Source organism: Spermophilus citellus (assembly GCF_964194105.1).
Source record: "Spermophilus citellus genome assembly, chromosome: 5".
Classification (NCBI taxonomy): Eukaryota; Metazoa; Chordata; class Mammalia; order Rodentia; family Sciuridae; genus Spermophilus; species Spermophilus citellus.
The window spans coordinates 172,350,342-172,364,922 of NC_138186.1; the positions used below are offsets into that span (position 1 = coordinate 172,350,342).

At 57.7% G+C, this 14,581-nt stretch overlaps 1 protein-coding gene across 1 annotated transcript in view; it reads right to left on the minus strand.

Annotated features, from left to right (window-relative positions):
* The window catches only part of RPS6KA2 (ribosomal protein S6 kinase A2), a gene marked incomplete at its 5' end in the record, with an annotated part of 317,911 nt that overhangs the window by 237,963 nt on the left and 65,367 nt on the right, over nucleotides 1-14,581 (minus strand). Inside the window, one exon of the mRNA XM_081296228.1 lies at nucleotides 14,192-14,242. Coding sequence (XP_081152354.1) covers nucleotides 14,192-14,242 — 51 coding nt within the window. The remainder of the gene's footprint in view (nucleotides 1-14,191; nucleotides 14,243-14,581) is intronic.

Here is a 14,581-nt window from a genome sequence, read left to right on the forward strand (position 1 = left end):
CAGGGACAGCAGAAAGCCCAAGGTGTCCTCTGTCCTCACAGCCAGCACTCCGACACCAGGCAACACCAGACTCACCTGTCACCACACCTGCAGGTGCTCCCCCAGCAGCCCTCGAGCTGAGCAGCAGCCCGGTCACTTCTCACACTCCACCCAGGGCTGGGGGCGCCACAGGGGAGGGCTCAGTCCCAGAGGTGCCCCCCATCAAGACGCCCTGCCCTTCTGCCTGACAGGCTGTAGCCCAAGGTCCCCACAGTCCCCTCCTGGGTCTGTAATTTGCTCCAGTGGCTCCCAGAACCGCGGCAAATGCCATGATGACCGGCTCACAAGGCCACAGAGGAACGGGACGGGCTGGAGTTCCCAGGCCCTCTCCAGGCACCGCCTCGGCCCCCACACATCGTCAGCCACCCCAAGGCCTCCAGACCCCTTCCTTCTGAGATTCTGGGGCGGCTCCATCACACCGGAGCTCAACCTTTAGGCCTTGGCCAGTCCTGCCTTGGCCTCATCCTACATGTCCCCATGTCCCCTCATCCTACAGACTCTCACCTCTCCAGAGAGTCCAGGATGTGAGGAGGTGCATGTCAGAACAAGGACCAGATACACATTTCAAGTATGAGACACCAACAGCTGGGGGCACCTGCCTTCCGGGACTGTGGGCTGTTGAGAGCACAACGCTGCACAGCAGTCGGGTGGGAAGACCTGTCTCTTGCCTCCCTGGCTGAGCCCGGCTGGGATCTTGCATTTCAAACAGCAGCACCTACATATGCTGGGCCCATCTGTTGCAGGATGGAAACCCACAGGCAGAACCCACGCCCAAATCACATCCATGAAGCTCACCCGGGGGATCAGAGGATATCAGGCTTGGGTGCCTCAAGAACCCTCAGATTCAGGAACAAGGGGACAGACTTAGGTCTACAGAGACAGATGGGAATAAACGGAGTAAGTCTTCAGGGAGAGAGAAAGATCTTACACACAAGACAGTAAAAACACACGGAGGTGGTGGTTTCAAAAGGAGACATTAGTGAGTTTATCGATGGTTATTAAGTATGTAGATTAATTCAGGGCGATAGACCAGGATGAGGTTAAGGCTGTCACCAGCGAGGACGAGTCTTGGTATGAGAACTCAGACGTCTCCATAGACAGAAAGAAGCAGCCAAGAGAGTCGGCTTTCTCCAGGGCGAAGCGCGGCTGGAGCCCGGGTCTCCCTCTGGTCTCTCCCTCTGGTCTCTCCCCTGCTCCCCACACCGCCTCGGGTGATCTTCTCCCCCAATTTTCCAATAATTCTGTGTTAGTTGTCATTTGTTTCCTGGCAAAATCTGGACCAGAGAGACCCCACACTTTGGGACGATGGTGGCCTGGCCCCTCTGGCTCTGAAGCTCCCATGCTCTGTCCCAAGACAGACTCTCCTCCTGCCCTCTGCATAGCTCTGCTGGCCGGGACCTCGAGCTGCCGCTGGCTGCCGGCCGCTGTGTGGCTGGGGCTCTGGAAGGCAGGGCAAGGTGGCAGCCCACAGGCAGGCCCGAGGCAGACCTCTCCGCCTGCCCCACTCTGTGGGCTGCCTCCAGGGGAGGGCAAGGGCTGCTGTCTTGTTTCTCCTGGTGGCACTGCTGGGCCTGGCACAGATCAAAACTCAACAGTGAGTGTCCATGGAGCCCCCCAGGTGGGTGGAGGGCTGCAGCTCTGGTCTCAGTGTGGCACTCCACCGTGTCCATGCTGAGCCGAACCCCTACAAACAAAGCTCTAGTCATAACTGCAGAAAGTGGGGCTCTGTAAAGACCCACAATGGTACAGTCCCGTGGGGGTCCTTTCCTGCCTCCTGCTAAACACAAACGTCCCCTCCTGAGATAAACACCACCGCCTCGGAGCTGGCCTGGTTACCAGCCTCCGACCGGCTGTCTCTCTGACATCACTTTGTGTTTAGAGCCAACACCTCGGCTCAGATGAGTCCAGCCACAGGACCCCGTGGTGGCGTGGTCCTCTGTGGGAACAGCCTGCCTGTGGGCAGAAAGGTGGCGCTGCACCTCAGCAGAAGGCAGCCCGCCTTTGCTAACGTGTGCCCACCCCAGCTGCAGCAGCCACGAGACAGGAAATCCACACAGCTGTCCCGGCTCAGTGACGAGGAGGAACAGAGGCTCCAGGACTCCCCACATGGAGGTGGCCACCTCTCTGAAGCTCAGGAGAGACCTGGCCAGACACCCGCCAACCCAACACGCAGATGTCTCTGTGCACACTTGGATTCTGTCTGCTGCTCAGCTGTGTCCTTCACCCCTCCCTGGACAACTGGCCCCAGAGCCCCAGCCACGCAGACCCACCTCCAGGGGAGCAGGCCACGCGATGGGCGCACTCATCACACAGGACGGGGTTCCCACCTGGCCTACGTGGGGAAAGGTTGTGAATGAACAAAATCTGCCCGTTTAAAAACAACGTCCAGCGTGTACAACACAGGTCTGTGATTCTGAGGAATGGCAGGCCCCGGGGCCAGGAGACGCCTGCTCAGGGGACGACTGCTACGAGGAGGGACGTGCCACTCCACTTAGGGCCATGTAGGAAGAAGCCCAGAGCAGGAGGAGAGCTAGCAGGAGGGAACAGGAGGGAGCTCAGGAGAAGCCTTGGGCTTTGTGGGGTGTCCTCTCTATGAGGCCCCTGGGGCCATCCTCCTGGGGCTCAGACAGGGAAATAGATGTGTCCCCCCCCCACCCCGCAAGCCCTGGATGTGCACTGGGTCCGACCTCAGGCTGAGACTGCCTTCCCTCCTGAACTCTATTCCTCACCTCCACCTGGGCACTTGACCTTTATTTTCAGTCTTGCAGAGAATATGCTGAGCTTTGTAAGTCTTTGGGGAAAGACAAGGTGTTAATTCTCCCTAGACGTGATGTTCCCTTAATAAAGCAAGCGCTCACAGGAGAAGCCATCCCCAGGGTGAAACAGACCCAAGTGCTGGGACTGGCCTTGTGTGCTGCCTGTGCTTCTGAGTCTAGCCATGCCTCTTAAGTCATCAGGGTTTAGCATTCTTAACCCCCAAAGTGGATAGAGGCAACTTTCACTCACCTTATGAAGTCACTGCAAGTGTTGTTTTAGGACTTACTTTAAAGTGAAACACAACTTCCCTAAACTTTATTTTCACGTACAAAGATCTACAAACATAAGAATATTAAGCATAAACCTGCAAATAACTAAGCATATACCCCTTAGAGCTGTGCCCGGACACCAGATAATCGGAACACGTCTCCTCACACTAGGAAAAGCTGTGTGCGCCTAGTTGGAAAGTCAGTTCTTTGAAAAACGTTAAGACTCACAAATCAAGTCTCCTTGGGTGTGCAGTGACTTTTCAAAGGGTATTTGATACTTTCCCTTTTTAAAAAGAGGTATGCAACATAGGATTAGAAGTAATTCTCTAATAAGCCCCAGAAACAGATGGAGGGGCTCTCACACTTTGGACTGTGGACAGACTCATTCTTACTGCAGGTGACAGAAAATGCATGTGGATTGTTAGCTTGAAAATGGGCAAATCTGGGGGCAAGAGAGGGGAGCCAGTGTCCACTGGGGACAGGGTCTTAGTTTGGGAGATGAGGTTCTAAGTGTGGACGATAGTGATGGCTGCAGTGTGGCTGTGCTGGACACATAAAAATGACTACAATAGCACATCCTGTGTGTACATTTTAGCACAGTAGCAAATCATTTTTAAAAGCAAACAGAATTTTTAAAGGTAAACTGCTAGAGAGTAATGAGTTGATTCTCTCCACCTAGAAACCAGCCTCTCGGTGAGTACCACCTCTGCCACCGTTTCTTTCTTTTACTTCTAAACTTGCAGGACTGCGTCACCTGCCCGTGCTTGGGAAAAGGCCACTGAAGAACAAGATCAAGTTTACCGAGGCTCCAACACAGCCCAAACCAGAGAGCGGACGAGGAAGAGAGCCTGCACAGACACCCCGCTCTGCGGGAGCACCTGCAGCCTGCCCCCGGCACACCTGCCCCCTGGCACGCCTGCCCCCTGGCACGCCTTCCCATCTAAGGGGCATTAGAGCGCTCTGCCCAGAAGTCGGTGTCCCTCCTCTCCTGGGCCCTCCTGGCTGAGCCCTCTCACGCTAGCCAGTCCCTGCAGGGGTGAAAGGCGCTCCCAGGCCCTTCCCAGCCGCGCTCTCTTACCTTTCTGAGAAACAGCTTCTGCAGCTTTCTGTGCGGCAGCCCCGTCATCCTGTCTGTCAAGGGCCAGGGTACTGGCCCCACTGGCGCGTGGCTGGAGCCATTCTGCCCACGGTGGCCGCCTCTTCCTTAATCACCTCCCTCAGCATGGCCGGCTGGTCACCAGGCAGCCAGCACCCGGCACCTGGCACCTCTCCACTCCCTCCCCCTCTCCCCTCCCTCCCCCTCGCCCCTCCCTCCCCCTCGCCCCTCTCTTGGAGCCAGAGGCCCCCACCCTGCAGGGAGGTGGAGGTGCCCCCTGCAGACAAACCCAGTTCTCTGAACTCTGGAAAGAAAGGGGAAAGCCAGGAGAGAGCAGCCCCCAGGCGGGCCAGTCCTCGGCTCTAAGTGCAGACCTACTTACGCTCCTCTGAATCCTAACAGGGTTAGTGTGACATCTGGCAGAGCCCACCGAGCTGCAGATGTACAGGGAACTATCATCTGAGAAAGGCTGTCGGAGGCCTGGAGTGCCGGCCCGGGAGCCTCCCCACACGCACCCTCTACCTGTGGCAGGCCAGGCTGCCACCTGCCTCGGCAGCGCGTTAACAGAGAGAAGGTAGATAAAATGGTGGCCGACCTACCACCCCCTGATTATGCAAGGATGGTGTTAGCACTGGCTCTGCCTTGTACCCTGCATCAGGTGGCCTCCTTCACCCGACCCCGCCACAGAGACACGCACATGCACGTGCACACACCCTGTCTTAGGACGGCTATGGCCACAGAGGGAAATTCCTGCTTTCAAAAATGTCTTAACTGCTTCCAGCTGCTGACAGTGGACCCATGGGGAATGGGAAGATGGGCAGAAACACACTCTGCCTGTCCTCAACAACCCCTGTCTCTTGTCCTATCCAGTGCTGGGCAATTCCTGCACGTCACAGTCCTGGACCTCCTTTGTCACACCATCAGTGGCTGAACCCAGCTCCAGTTCTAGTCCTTCCCTACAGTCAGTTCACACCCCCCTCTGAGAAGGCCTGCACCTCGGAACCCTGGGATCACCTCTTCCAGGGACACATGGAGCGTCCGCTCACACCCTGTGCCACGGTTGAAGGCCAAGCACCCGCCTCAGGCAGATGGTGCCCCTCCTTGGGGCTTCCAGATGCCTGGAGGTTAAGTTCTGTTCAGAGCCAGTGTGTGACACCCTGCAGTCCCAGGGACTCAGGAGCCTGAGGCAGGAGGACAGCAACTTCAAGGCCAGCCTGGGCAAGGCAGCAAGATCTGTCTCAGAAATAAAAACTGGGGTGTAGCTCAGCGGTAGAGCATCCCGGGGTTCAATCCCCAGTGCTAGGAGAAAAACATTTATTTTCACTATTTGTGACCTATTCAACCCCTTAGAAAACAGGCTGATCTCACGTGTGCAAGTGGTACACATTGTCACAGCACTGTCCCCTGGCCGAGGGTGTCCGCAGAGAGGGGAGTGGGTTTACTTTGGTGCACAACATACTAAAATTAAAGGCTTCTTAGGAAATGACCTCCATGTCACCTTCTGAGGGTTTATATCTGCTGTAACACCCCAAAGAAGGAGCCGGAGTGAAGCCCAACATGTCTCCACAGTGACAGAGATGGAGACTGCCACCCAGGGAGCAGACACTGCCCAGGCAGGGACACCTCAGCGCAGACTCAGGTCTGGGTGCAGACTCGGGGCTTTGAGCTCTTTCATTCCTGGGAACTCGCGTGGCTTAGATGAGCACAAGTCCTGGGGCAGCCTGAAGCGCTCAGCCGCGGGCGTGGGCCTTTCCTGCCGCACCCCTTTTGCTCAGATGCTGGGAGCAGAAGGCTCCCGGCGACTCTTCTCCCCACTTCTCAAGCCCTGACTTGGGAAATGTGAGAAGGGAAAGCAGAGGGGCAGGTGGGGGCTGCAGGGACCCACAGGATCAGGGCTCGGTAGCTGCATTCCCAGCTCCCCGGTGCCACTCGATGAGAAGGTCCCTGACAGTTAACAGGTGGTTCCCAGGACTTGGTGCCTTTGAAGGTGCATTAGCCAAGCAGATGGGCCTGTGATCTCTGGTCACGACAGAGCTGGCGGCTTTGTGGCAGCAATCTCTCATTTTTAATGGGACGTAATTGCGGGCGGGTGTAAGTTTGTGGATGGGACGTTGCCATGGTGACAACCCCAGGCAGTGGCCATTCCTTCTGTACTTCGGGAACTGCCAAATGACCTTGGCCTATTCATCTCCAGCCACGTTTTAAAGAAATTATTGTCAAAAACAGCTCCATGTTTGTCAGCCACTGCATTAAAGGACTTGCTATTGTCACATGGGCATCCACACTCCAGCAACAGAATCACAATGGTCCCCCTGAGGCCCAGGGAGTCAACCACCATGGCTCCAGGATGGCCCGCCAGCCACCATGCTGAGCCTGCAAATGGGCTATGTCTTCCTGCCACCCACAGCACTGTGTCTCCACACCTCGGGCCACTTGGTGTCACCCCAGACCCGTGCTGAGGACAATGCCTTCGTGGTCAGCCAGGGCAGACAGGCCAGGGGACCACAGGGCCACGGGCCCCTGTGGGGAAGGATGGGCGTGGCGTGGCACCTCCTCCGGCCACCAGCAAGGTGAGGCTGGCCTCCCCCATGCTCTCCTTCCTACCCTCCTCGTGGGACACACTGGAGTGTCCACTCATACCCTGTGCCACAGTTGAAGGCCGTCCTCCTCCACCACTGCCCCTGGGAGTCCCACCCAGAGCCAACAGGTGTGCAGTGTGACAGGAAGAACACGCAAGCCCCCAGCACATCCTGGCAGGTGGAGGGCATCTGTCCAGCGAGAGCACCCTGGGAAAGGGCCTCCTCTCAGCCAGAGCACGTTCGTCACTCAGGGCCATGTGCCCGGGCAGGAAGCAGGCCCAGGGCACTACGGCATGTGGCCAGGAGGATGAATGAGCAATGTCCGCAGGGCGCTCAGAAACATGAGGGACACTGGGCAAGGCTTCATGAAAGGAGAGCGAAGACAGCGCTGAGCAGGATGTTTAGCTCTGGGAAACAGCTCGGGGATCAGAGCGGCCAGACGGTCCCCCCTCCTGTGCGGGCAGAGCACCGGGAAGCGCTCACACATCAGGAGGCAGTCCAGAGCACAAGCCAGGCTCCAGAGCCCGGGTACAACCAGAGCTGTGCCTGTGCTCCGACCCCGACGAGGAGGAAGGACCCAGCATCCTTCTCGGGTCTGTCCCAGAATCGTGGCTGCATGATTTGGTCTTCTCTGCACACCTGCCGTCAAACACTAAGAGTCGGGCCCTGTGCCCAGGGGTTGGCTCCCGGACCCCTGGCAGATACCAACTCCCAAGGACACAGGTCTCTTGTGTACAATGACAGAATTTTCACTTTCACGTGACCTACACAATGCTCCTGTGGATCCTAAGTCACCTGCAGGTCACTTGCAACCCTGACACAGCAGGTGCGCGCCACATAAGCCCATCAGGCCGTGCGTGCCAGTCCAGGGCCGTTGCCTCCTTGGATGTTTTTGGTCCCCACCCATGGCATCTGTGGATGTGGAAGCCACAGGTCCAGAGGGCTGCCTAGGAATGCCATGGCCCAGTCGTGACGCTCCCACGAACTTCGGGAAAGCAGGTTTGTTGTGATCCTTACTGTTTGTCTAGAAGTAATGGAAAGTGCTGAGAGTTCCAAAAGTGATGTCTGCCTGTGTGCGGCTCTGACCCCAGGCCACCCACGCTTCCTCTTAGACCATCTTATCACACTGCTCCCCAACTCCGAGGACTCTGAGTTCGCGAGGGCACCGCTCCCACTGGGCAAGGGAGCATGGAAAGAAGTGTGCTAGGCCCTTGCACAGGGGCATGGAAGGGCCTTGGTCAATAGACAGTGACAGGTGAAGAAAGGAGCCCAGGGAGGGAGCAAGAGGAAGGTGGGAAGAACCTGACAGCCAAAGCTGAGAGAGGAGCCTCTCTGTGTTAGTCAGCTTTCTGGCACTATAACAAAGCGCCTGAGATAATGAACTTAAAAAGAAGGAAAGGTTTATTTTGGCTCATAATTGCAGAGGTTTCAGTATATGATCTCTTGGCTCCATTGCCTTTGGGCCCAGGGCAAGGCAGCACGTCATGGTGGGAACATATGGTAAAGGAGGCTGCTCACCTCATGGTGGCCAGGAAGCAAAGAGAGACAGAAGAGGGCCAGGGGCCCATATCCCAACCAGGGCATGCCCTAGTGACCTAACTTCCTCCACTGGGTTCCACCACCACCCAGCAGAGCTGCCTGTGCCCAGGGCTTCAGCACATGGCCAGGGGATGGCCTAGATCCAGTCACAGCACACTCCACAGGAGGGGTCAGGGAGGGCTCGGCAGCAGATGCAGCCAGGGTCAGCCAGGACCCTGGTGCTGGGCCCAGCAGCGCAGAGCTGCTCTCCTCTCTGTCCCAGGGCAGTTCAGGTGGGAAAGATTGGACCGTGGTGAGGAAAGAGGGAGTCAGCTGGAAAGAAGGGCAGGCAATGCCCCAGGGCAGAAGGGACAGAGCAGCTGTGGGTAGAAGGTGCTGCAGGCCAGGGTGCCGCCTGTCCAGCGACTGAGGTCCAGAAGCCCTGGACACTGTGCTTCCCTAATCACGGGGCCTGATGCCAACACGGTGAGCCACCCCAGAGAGTCTTGCTCACTACCACGGACAAGGCTGTGTCACAGGGCTGAGGCCTGCAGCCCCAGGCACACCTGTGTCCACACCAGGGTCCATGCACATACCACGCTCTGTGTCACACAGCCACTCTCACAGCACATCTGTCTGTGCACGCACGGGCTTCCATGTATGTGTGTAAACACGTGTGCAAGGAAAGAACAGAGAGCCCAGGACATCAGGAAGCTTCCCCTGAGTGGTCCTCTCTCCAGTGGACACCCATGCTGCCGGCCAGCCCTGACCCAGACCTCGCAGCCCAGGGGAAGGACAGGCTGTGCAGACTCGGGGCTCCAGGTGGGGGCTCTCTTAGTCCTCCCCTCACTGTGGGCAGCCAGGACTGTAACGAAGGGCAGAGAGGGACCGTTGGAGAGAAGGCGGTCAACACAGTGAAAGCCCATGGAAAGAACCACAGCACCACCTCACTGCAGGCCACGGAGCTGGGGGGCCGCCACGGGTCCTGTGAAATAACTCCCTGGACAAGCCGTGACTCAGGCCAGGCTCTGCAGAGCCCCGAGCCCAAGAGGGCTCACAATGTCACCAGGCTGCAGCTTGGCAGGCGCGTCCACAGCTGCCCTGGAGCTTGGCAGGACCCTCCAGGCCAGGCCTCCCACGTGCTGTACGTGACGCCGCGTCCCCACGGCATCGGGTGCTCACGTCTGGCTCAGCGTGCAGAGCTCACTGGGGCTTGGTGGGGGCCGAGGCGACGGTGCCTGCTGACCCCACTGAGCTTCCAGTGGGTCATGGACGTCCACTCCTCCAGCTCTCTCCAACACCAGGATTTAGGAAGTCTGGCCTAAACCCAGCAGGACGTCAGGCTGCCTTGGGAAGAGTCCAGACAGCAGGCCGCCTGCTCCCTAGGCCTGAGGCTCACACTGCCCTTCAGCTGGGCAGCCGAATGGTATGGGCTCTGGCCATCTGCTCTTCCCATGGAAGGGAGTGGGGTGCGCTGCCCTCCCACCTCACTGTCCCCCCTCCTGCTTTGTGAGGTCACGTCCTAGGGCTGGGCTGTGACAGAGATTCAGGAGAACTGCAGGCTCAGGCAGAAGGTCTCCTGTGGGTGGCTGCGGGAGCCGTCGCCACAGCTTTAGGTCATCTTGGTGAGTTGTGGCAACTTGGTCAGTGAGCGGGGGAAAGCCCTCTACCCTGGTCTTGAAGAGCCTCTGACAGAGACTCTCGTGCCATCTGCCCCGCAGCCTGGCCCTGTGCCTGGAGGGTCATCCTAATGCTCCCGGGTGAGCTGTGCCTCGCCTGAGTTGCCAAACTACGATCACTGTACCCGTAGCTCAACTTCTTTGGAAATTATAGAAAAGCACCCAGAAGAAAAGAGAAGTCCCTGGAACTTGAGGAGAGCCCGCAGGTGGGCGTCTCTCTCTCCCCAGGGTCTCTAAGCCCTGGGCTATCGCTTACTGGGGGCTGGGCGGTGGCCAGAGCAAATGCCATAAACTGGGGTCAACAGTTTCTCCTGAAGTTAATGCCTAGGTTTTCTCCAGTCATCCCAAAGGAATGGGAAAGGTTCTTCCTGACTCTGAACACACTACCCAGTACCCCCCGGTCCTACTGCGGCGCCCACAGATCTCCAGGCCCCTCTCACCCTAAGCACAGGAATGGCGCTGCGTTTCCCTCTGGCCGTGGCTCATGGACGGAACACAGAAACCACCGAGACGTCGCCTCTGCTGGCTGGTGGGCGGTACCTCCGCCGGCTGCCACCCTGTTCCAGAAGTGTCCCTCAGACCCCACCTGCCCCAGAGGTCCTCACCCACCGGGAGACCCCCACCACCCGGTGCCCCTCCCTGCCTGTCCACACGTGAGGTGCCTCTGCTCAGCAATCCCAGCCAAGTCCCCAGGTGGGAGTGGACCTGGAGCCCTGGGTCAGAGCTGGCCCTGGCCAGGGCTTCTGCATGAACAGCAGCCGTAGCGGAGACTCCCTTCTAAGAACCGACTGAAAAACCAGGTTGTGTTTTATCCCCAAGCTTCAGCTACCACCTCCACATTACAAAACCCAACGAAAACAAGAGGCGTCGGCCACTGCCAGCATCCCATGCCCAGGAGTCAGGAAGAGGCCAGGAAGGACAAGGGAGAGAGGGAAACAGAAACCGCTCGGATCCTCTAGCAGGGAGAGGAGCTGGCGTGGCGGGGGAAGATGGTCAGAAAGGGTCTGTGACAGCGGTGCTGCACCGTGGCCCAGCGTCCTGCAGGCCCGGCCTCCACCCTCCGCGGCCTCCACCGGCACGGGTGCCAGGACAGGCGTTTCCGCAGCGCGCCGCTCCCCAGCAGCAGCGATGAGGCTCTGGGTAGCTTCTCAAAGGATTCAGCCCAGGTGCTGTCTGCATCCCACTGCGAATCAAGGGTCTGGCAGAAGGGCCGACTGCTGCGCAGCTGCTAGGATTTGAGCACAGCACACACCCACACGTGGGCACATACCTGCCGACGGGCGCGTCCAGGGGTCAGGCCTGCCATGCGTCCTCACGACAAACCTTACAGTTATTTCCATTTCCTACCCAAGGCCCTCCTTGTCCCTCCATCCTTGACCTAAGGCCAGGTGACAATGACGGAGAGTGGCCACGTCCCTGTGTGTCACACAGTGGGAAGTGCTTGCTTTCTTCTGGGTCCACCGGATCCACAGGTCACTGAAGAGCATGACTCTATGATGGGGGCACGTGTGTTCGCCCCACGGCGGGGAGGAAAGAGGAGGAATCCAGGACGCTTCCTCAGCAGAATGCCCAGGCCCTCACATCCGGCCAAGGAGGGTCCAGGGGCAGAGTAAAGCACTCTCCCCAACTTCTTTGTCTCTTTTCTAAAATTTCTTTTTATAAATCCAAGAAAATAAACAATGAAATCAAGATAGGAACGGGGAAGGTCAATTAGCTCTCAAACTGGAGGCAACTTGCAGGGTTTATTAGGAAAAATACCCAGGAGACCTGCAGTTGTCTGCCGGGCAGCAGCGGTGCCCTGGGCCTGGAGAAGCAGCGCCCTTGCTGTCCAGGCCCCGGGTACCTGTGCAGGCCCAGCGCCTGCCTCCGAGGGGCCCTGAGGGGCCCTGCAGTCCTGTGGCGGTGGAATACTCGTGGCCTGAGCTTTCACCGTCTTGTTGGAAACACTCATGGAGAGGGGGCGGGAGGGAGAGAGCGTGAAGCCATCAGTGCAGGGGGACCAAGTCTCCACTTAAGCCACTGCCCCTTGCTCCCCTTCACACCCGTCGCAGTGCCTCAGGGTAGTGCCACATGGGGGCTGATTGGTGGGCTTTTCCTTCTGAACCCAAGGCCTTGCACCTGCTGGGCAAGCGCTCTACCACTGAGCTGCATCCCCAGCCTCAAATCTGTGGGTTTTACCCCAAACCTAAGGGACTCCTGCCCGTCAAGCTCAGGGTAACCCTGAAAGCGTGGCCAAGTCTCTTGGGGCTTAAAGGGAGAAGAGCATCTGGCTGCAACGTCAGACTCCTCCTGTGCCTGGCCCAGGGTGAGCTGGAAGTGCAGCCTGGAGGGTCCAATTCCACCACCTCCCTCAAGGACAACGCCTGGAAGGAGCCACTGGTTCCCGCAGATACCAGCAGCACCCGCACCAACCATCTTCTGCAAACCCATTATCATTGCCCACCAGACCCATCACGATCCCTTGGCCCGTGCTGATTTCTATGACCAGGAAATGGGGGAATCAATACCAGAACTCCTTCCCATTAGTGTGCCTAGGCCAAGCATGGACGTGATGATACATATACAACAGAACTTGGAATTCCCAAAGAAACGCAGGTCCGCACACGGCTGCATGAAGCCAAGTGAAGCCTTCTAAGAAGCACCATCTACAGCTTAAGCAGCTATTTCTTTCCTGAACAAGTCGTGAACTGGAAAGCTATTCTGAAAAGTGACTGGAAGTCATGAAGAAGAGCGTAGGAGCGTACTTGTTCCGTTTCTCCCACCACGACGCACCTTCTCTTCTGACTTCATTTACATTAGGATGCCGCTCAGCCTAGCATCCAGGCATTTGCTAGCCCCTTAGATAAAGATACCTAGAACCACCTTGAACGTGTACACAGCCAGGCATCTGCTGTCACCACCGTGCTACTGCTGGCTCAGATTTCACGGCTGGTGAGGACGCCCAGTCCTGCGTGGTGATGACATCAAGACATTTAGCCGGTCGGTGTTAGGTCGTTAGTAGAAACACGTTCAGACCCCAACAGGTGCTGGGCATGTCTGCAGAGCCCGAGGCCCTGGCTTCTAGTTCAGCAACCGCACTGTAGGACTGTCCCCCAGGTTTGTCTGCGTCGGTCCACCAGGCCTGCCTTGGCCACCCTCCTTCCCTGCAGAGTGGAGGAGAACCCATGGCCAGGCAGCCCCCTTGCAGGTAGAGGTGCCCTTGGGTGGACTTTTGCTCCTCTCAGAGGCCTTTTATTTCAAAAAGGATGTCAACCATGACAGCAAAGCAGGGCGCTCAGGGCGTTAGCGGAGACCGACGAGCCAGCAGAGTCCCCCCGCCTGAGCGCAGGGTACGGGCCACGCGGCCTCCTGGCCCTCTTGATTATGGGGCCAGACGGTTAGGAACAAACATAGCACTGCCTTAGAGCTTTCGTACTTGGGACGGGACGATTAAAACCTGAAGGTTGGGTGTGGGTAGCTGAGGGAAGAGCGCGTGCCCAGTACATGCAAGGCCCTGGGTCACGGTGAAAAAAATAAAAACTAAAAGCAGAAACCAGAGAGCTGATCAAAACATGGCAGAAATCCATCCTGATCTAAAAAATCCACGTTGGGCCTAAAAAGCTCCTGCTGAGAACCTTGTCCACCCCAGCACCAGGTCTGAGCCGGTGGGCCAGCTTGCCGGGGCCGCCCACCTGATGGCAGCTTGCTGGGAGGGCACAGGGCAGACGATTTTGCGTTGTTTTTGTTTTTGTACTGGAGATTGAAATGTGGGTGCTCTACCGTCAAGCTACACCGACAGCCTTTTCAATTTTATTTTGAGACAAGGTCTCTCTAAGTTGCCCAGGTTGGTCTCCAACCTGTGATCCTCCCACCTCAGCTTCTTGAGTCACTGGGATCACGGGCCTGTGCCGTGGCGCCTGGCTGCGAGATGGGGGTCTTAAAGGAATATTGCACATGAGACCACTCAAAGGTCACCCCAGTGGGCCACAGACTCCAAATACGACTCCCAGGCCAGGCCTGGCAGTTACGAGAGTCCCATGGGTCCACAGCAGACCCTGCGGTGCACAGGACCACGCCTGCCCTTGGGCTGCCCCCGAGCGCCGAGTGTCCAGGGGGGACCATGCAGAATCCCACTTTGCCAGAAGTGGCCCATGGCTACTCTGGCTGGACTCTAGGCAGTCTGAAGCAGCCAGGGGATTGAGAAAGACCTCACGGAAGCGTTCCTCAGGGAGGGCTCTCACCACCTGGAGGGAGACACGCGTGAACACTGCTCACCTCTGTGGCCGCGGCTGGCTGCGTCTCTGCCGAGGTCCCATCACCTTTGCCCTGGAAAAGCAGAAGGAGGAGAAAGCACCCGTGAGTCTCGGGAGTGTCTGCGGCACGTGGCTTCCCCGTAGCAGCAGTGCGCCGGTACCGACCTTGCGTGCCGCCTTCTTGTATCTGAACATGAGTCTCCACATGCCTTTGAGTGACTGGGGTCCTTGTCCAGTGTGGGGAAGCTCTCAAGAGAGAGACCTGGTACAGAGGGGAACTCGCAGCGCTTGTGCAACTTTTTAAAACCACCGGAGGAAGTGACGATGTCCCCATCACCGACCTCAAACTCAACTGAAAAAGATGCTGTCTGATCTGGGGGGCAGCAAGCACTCGGCCACCTGCATTGTCACC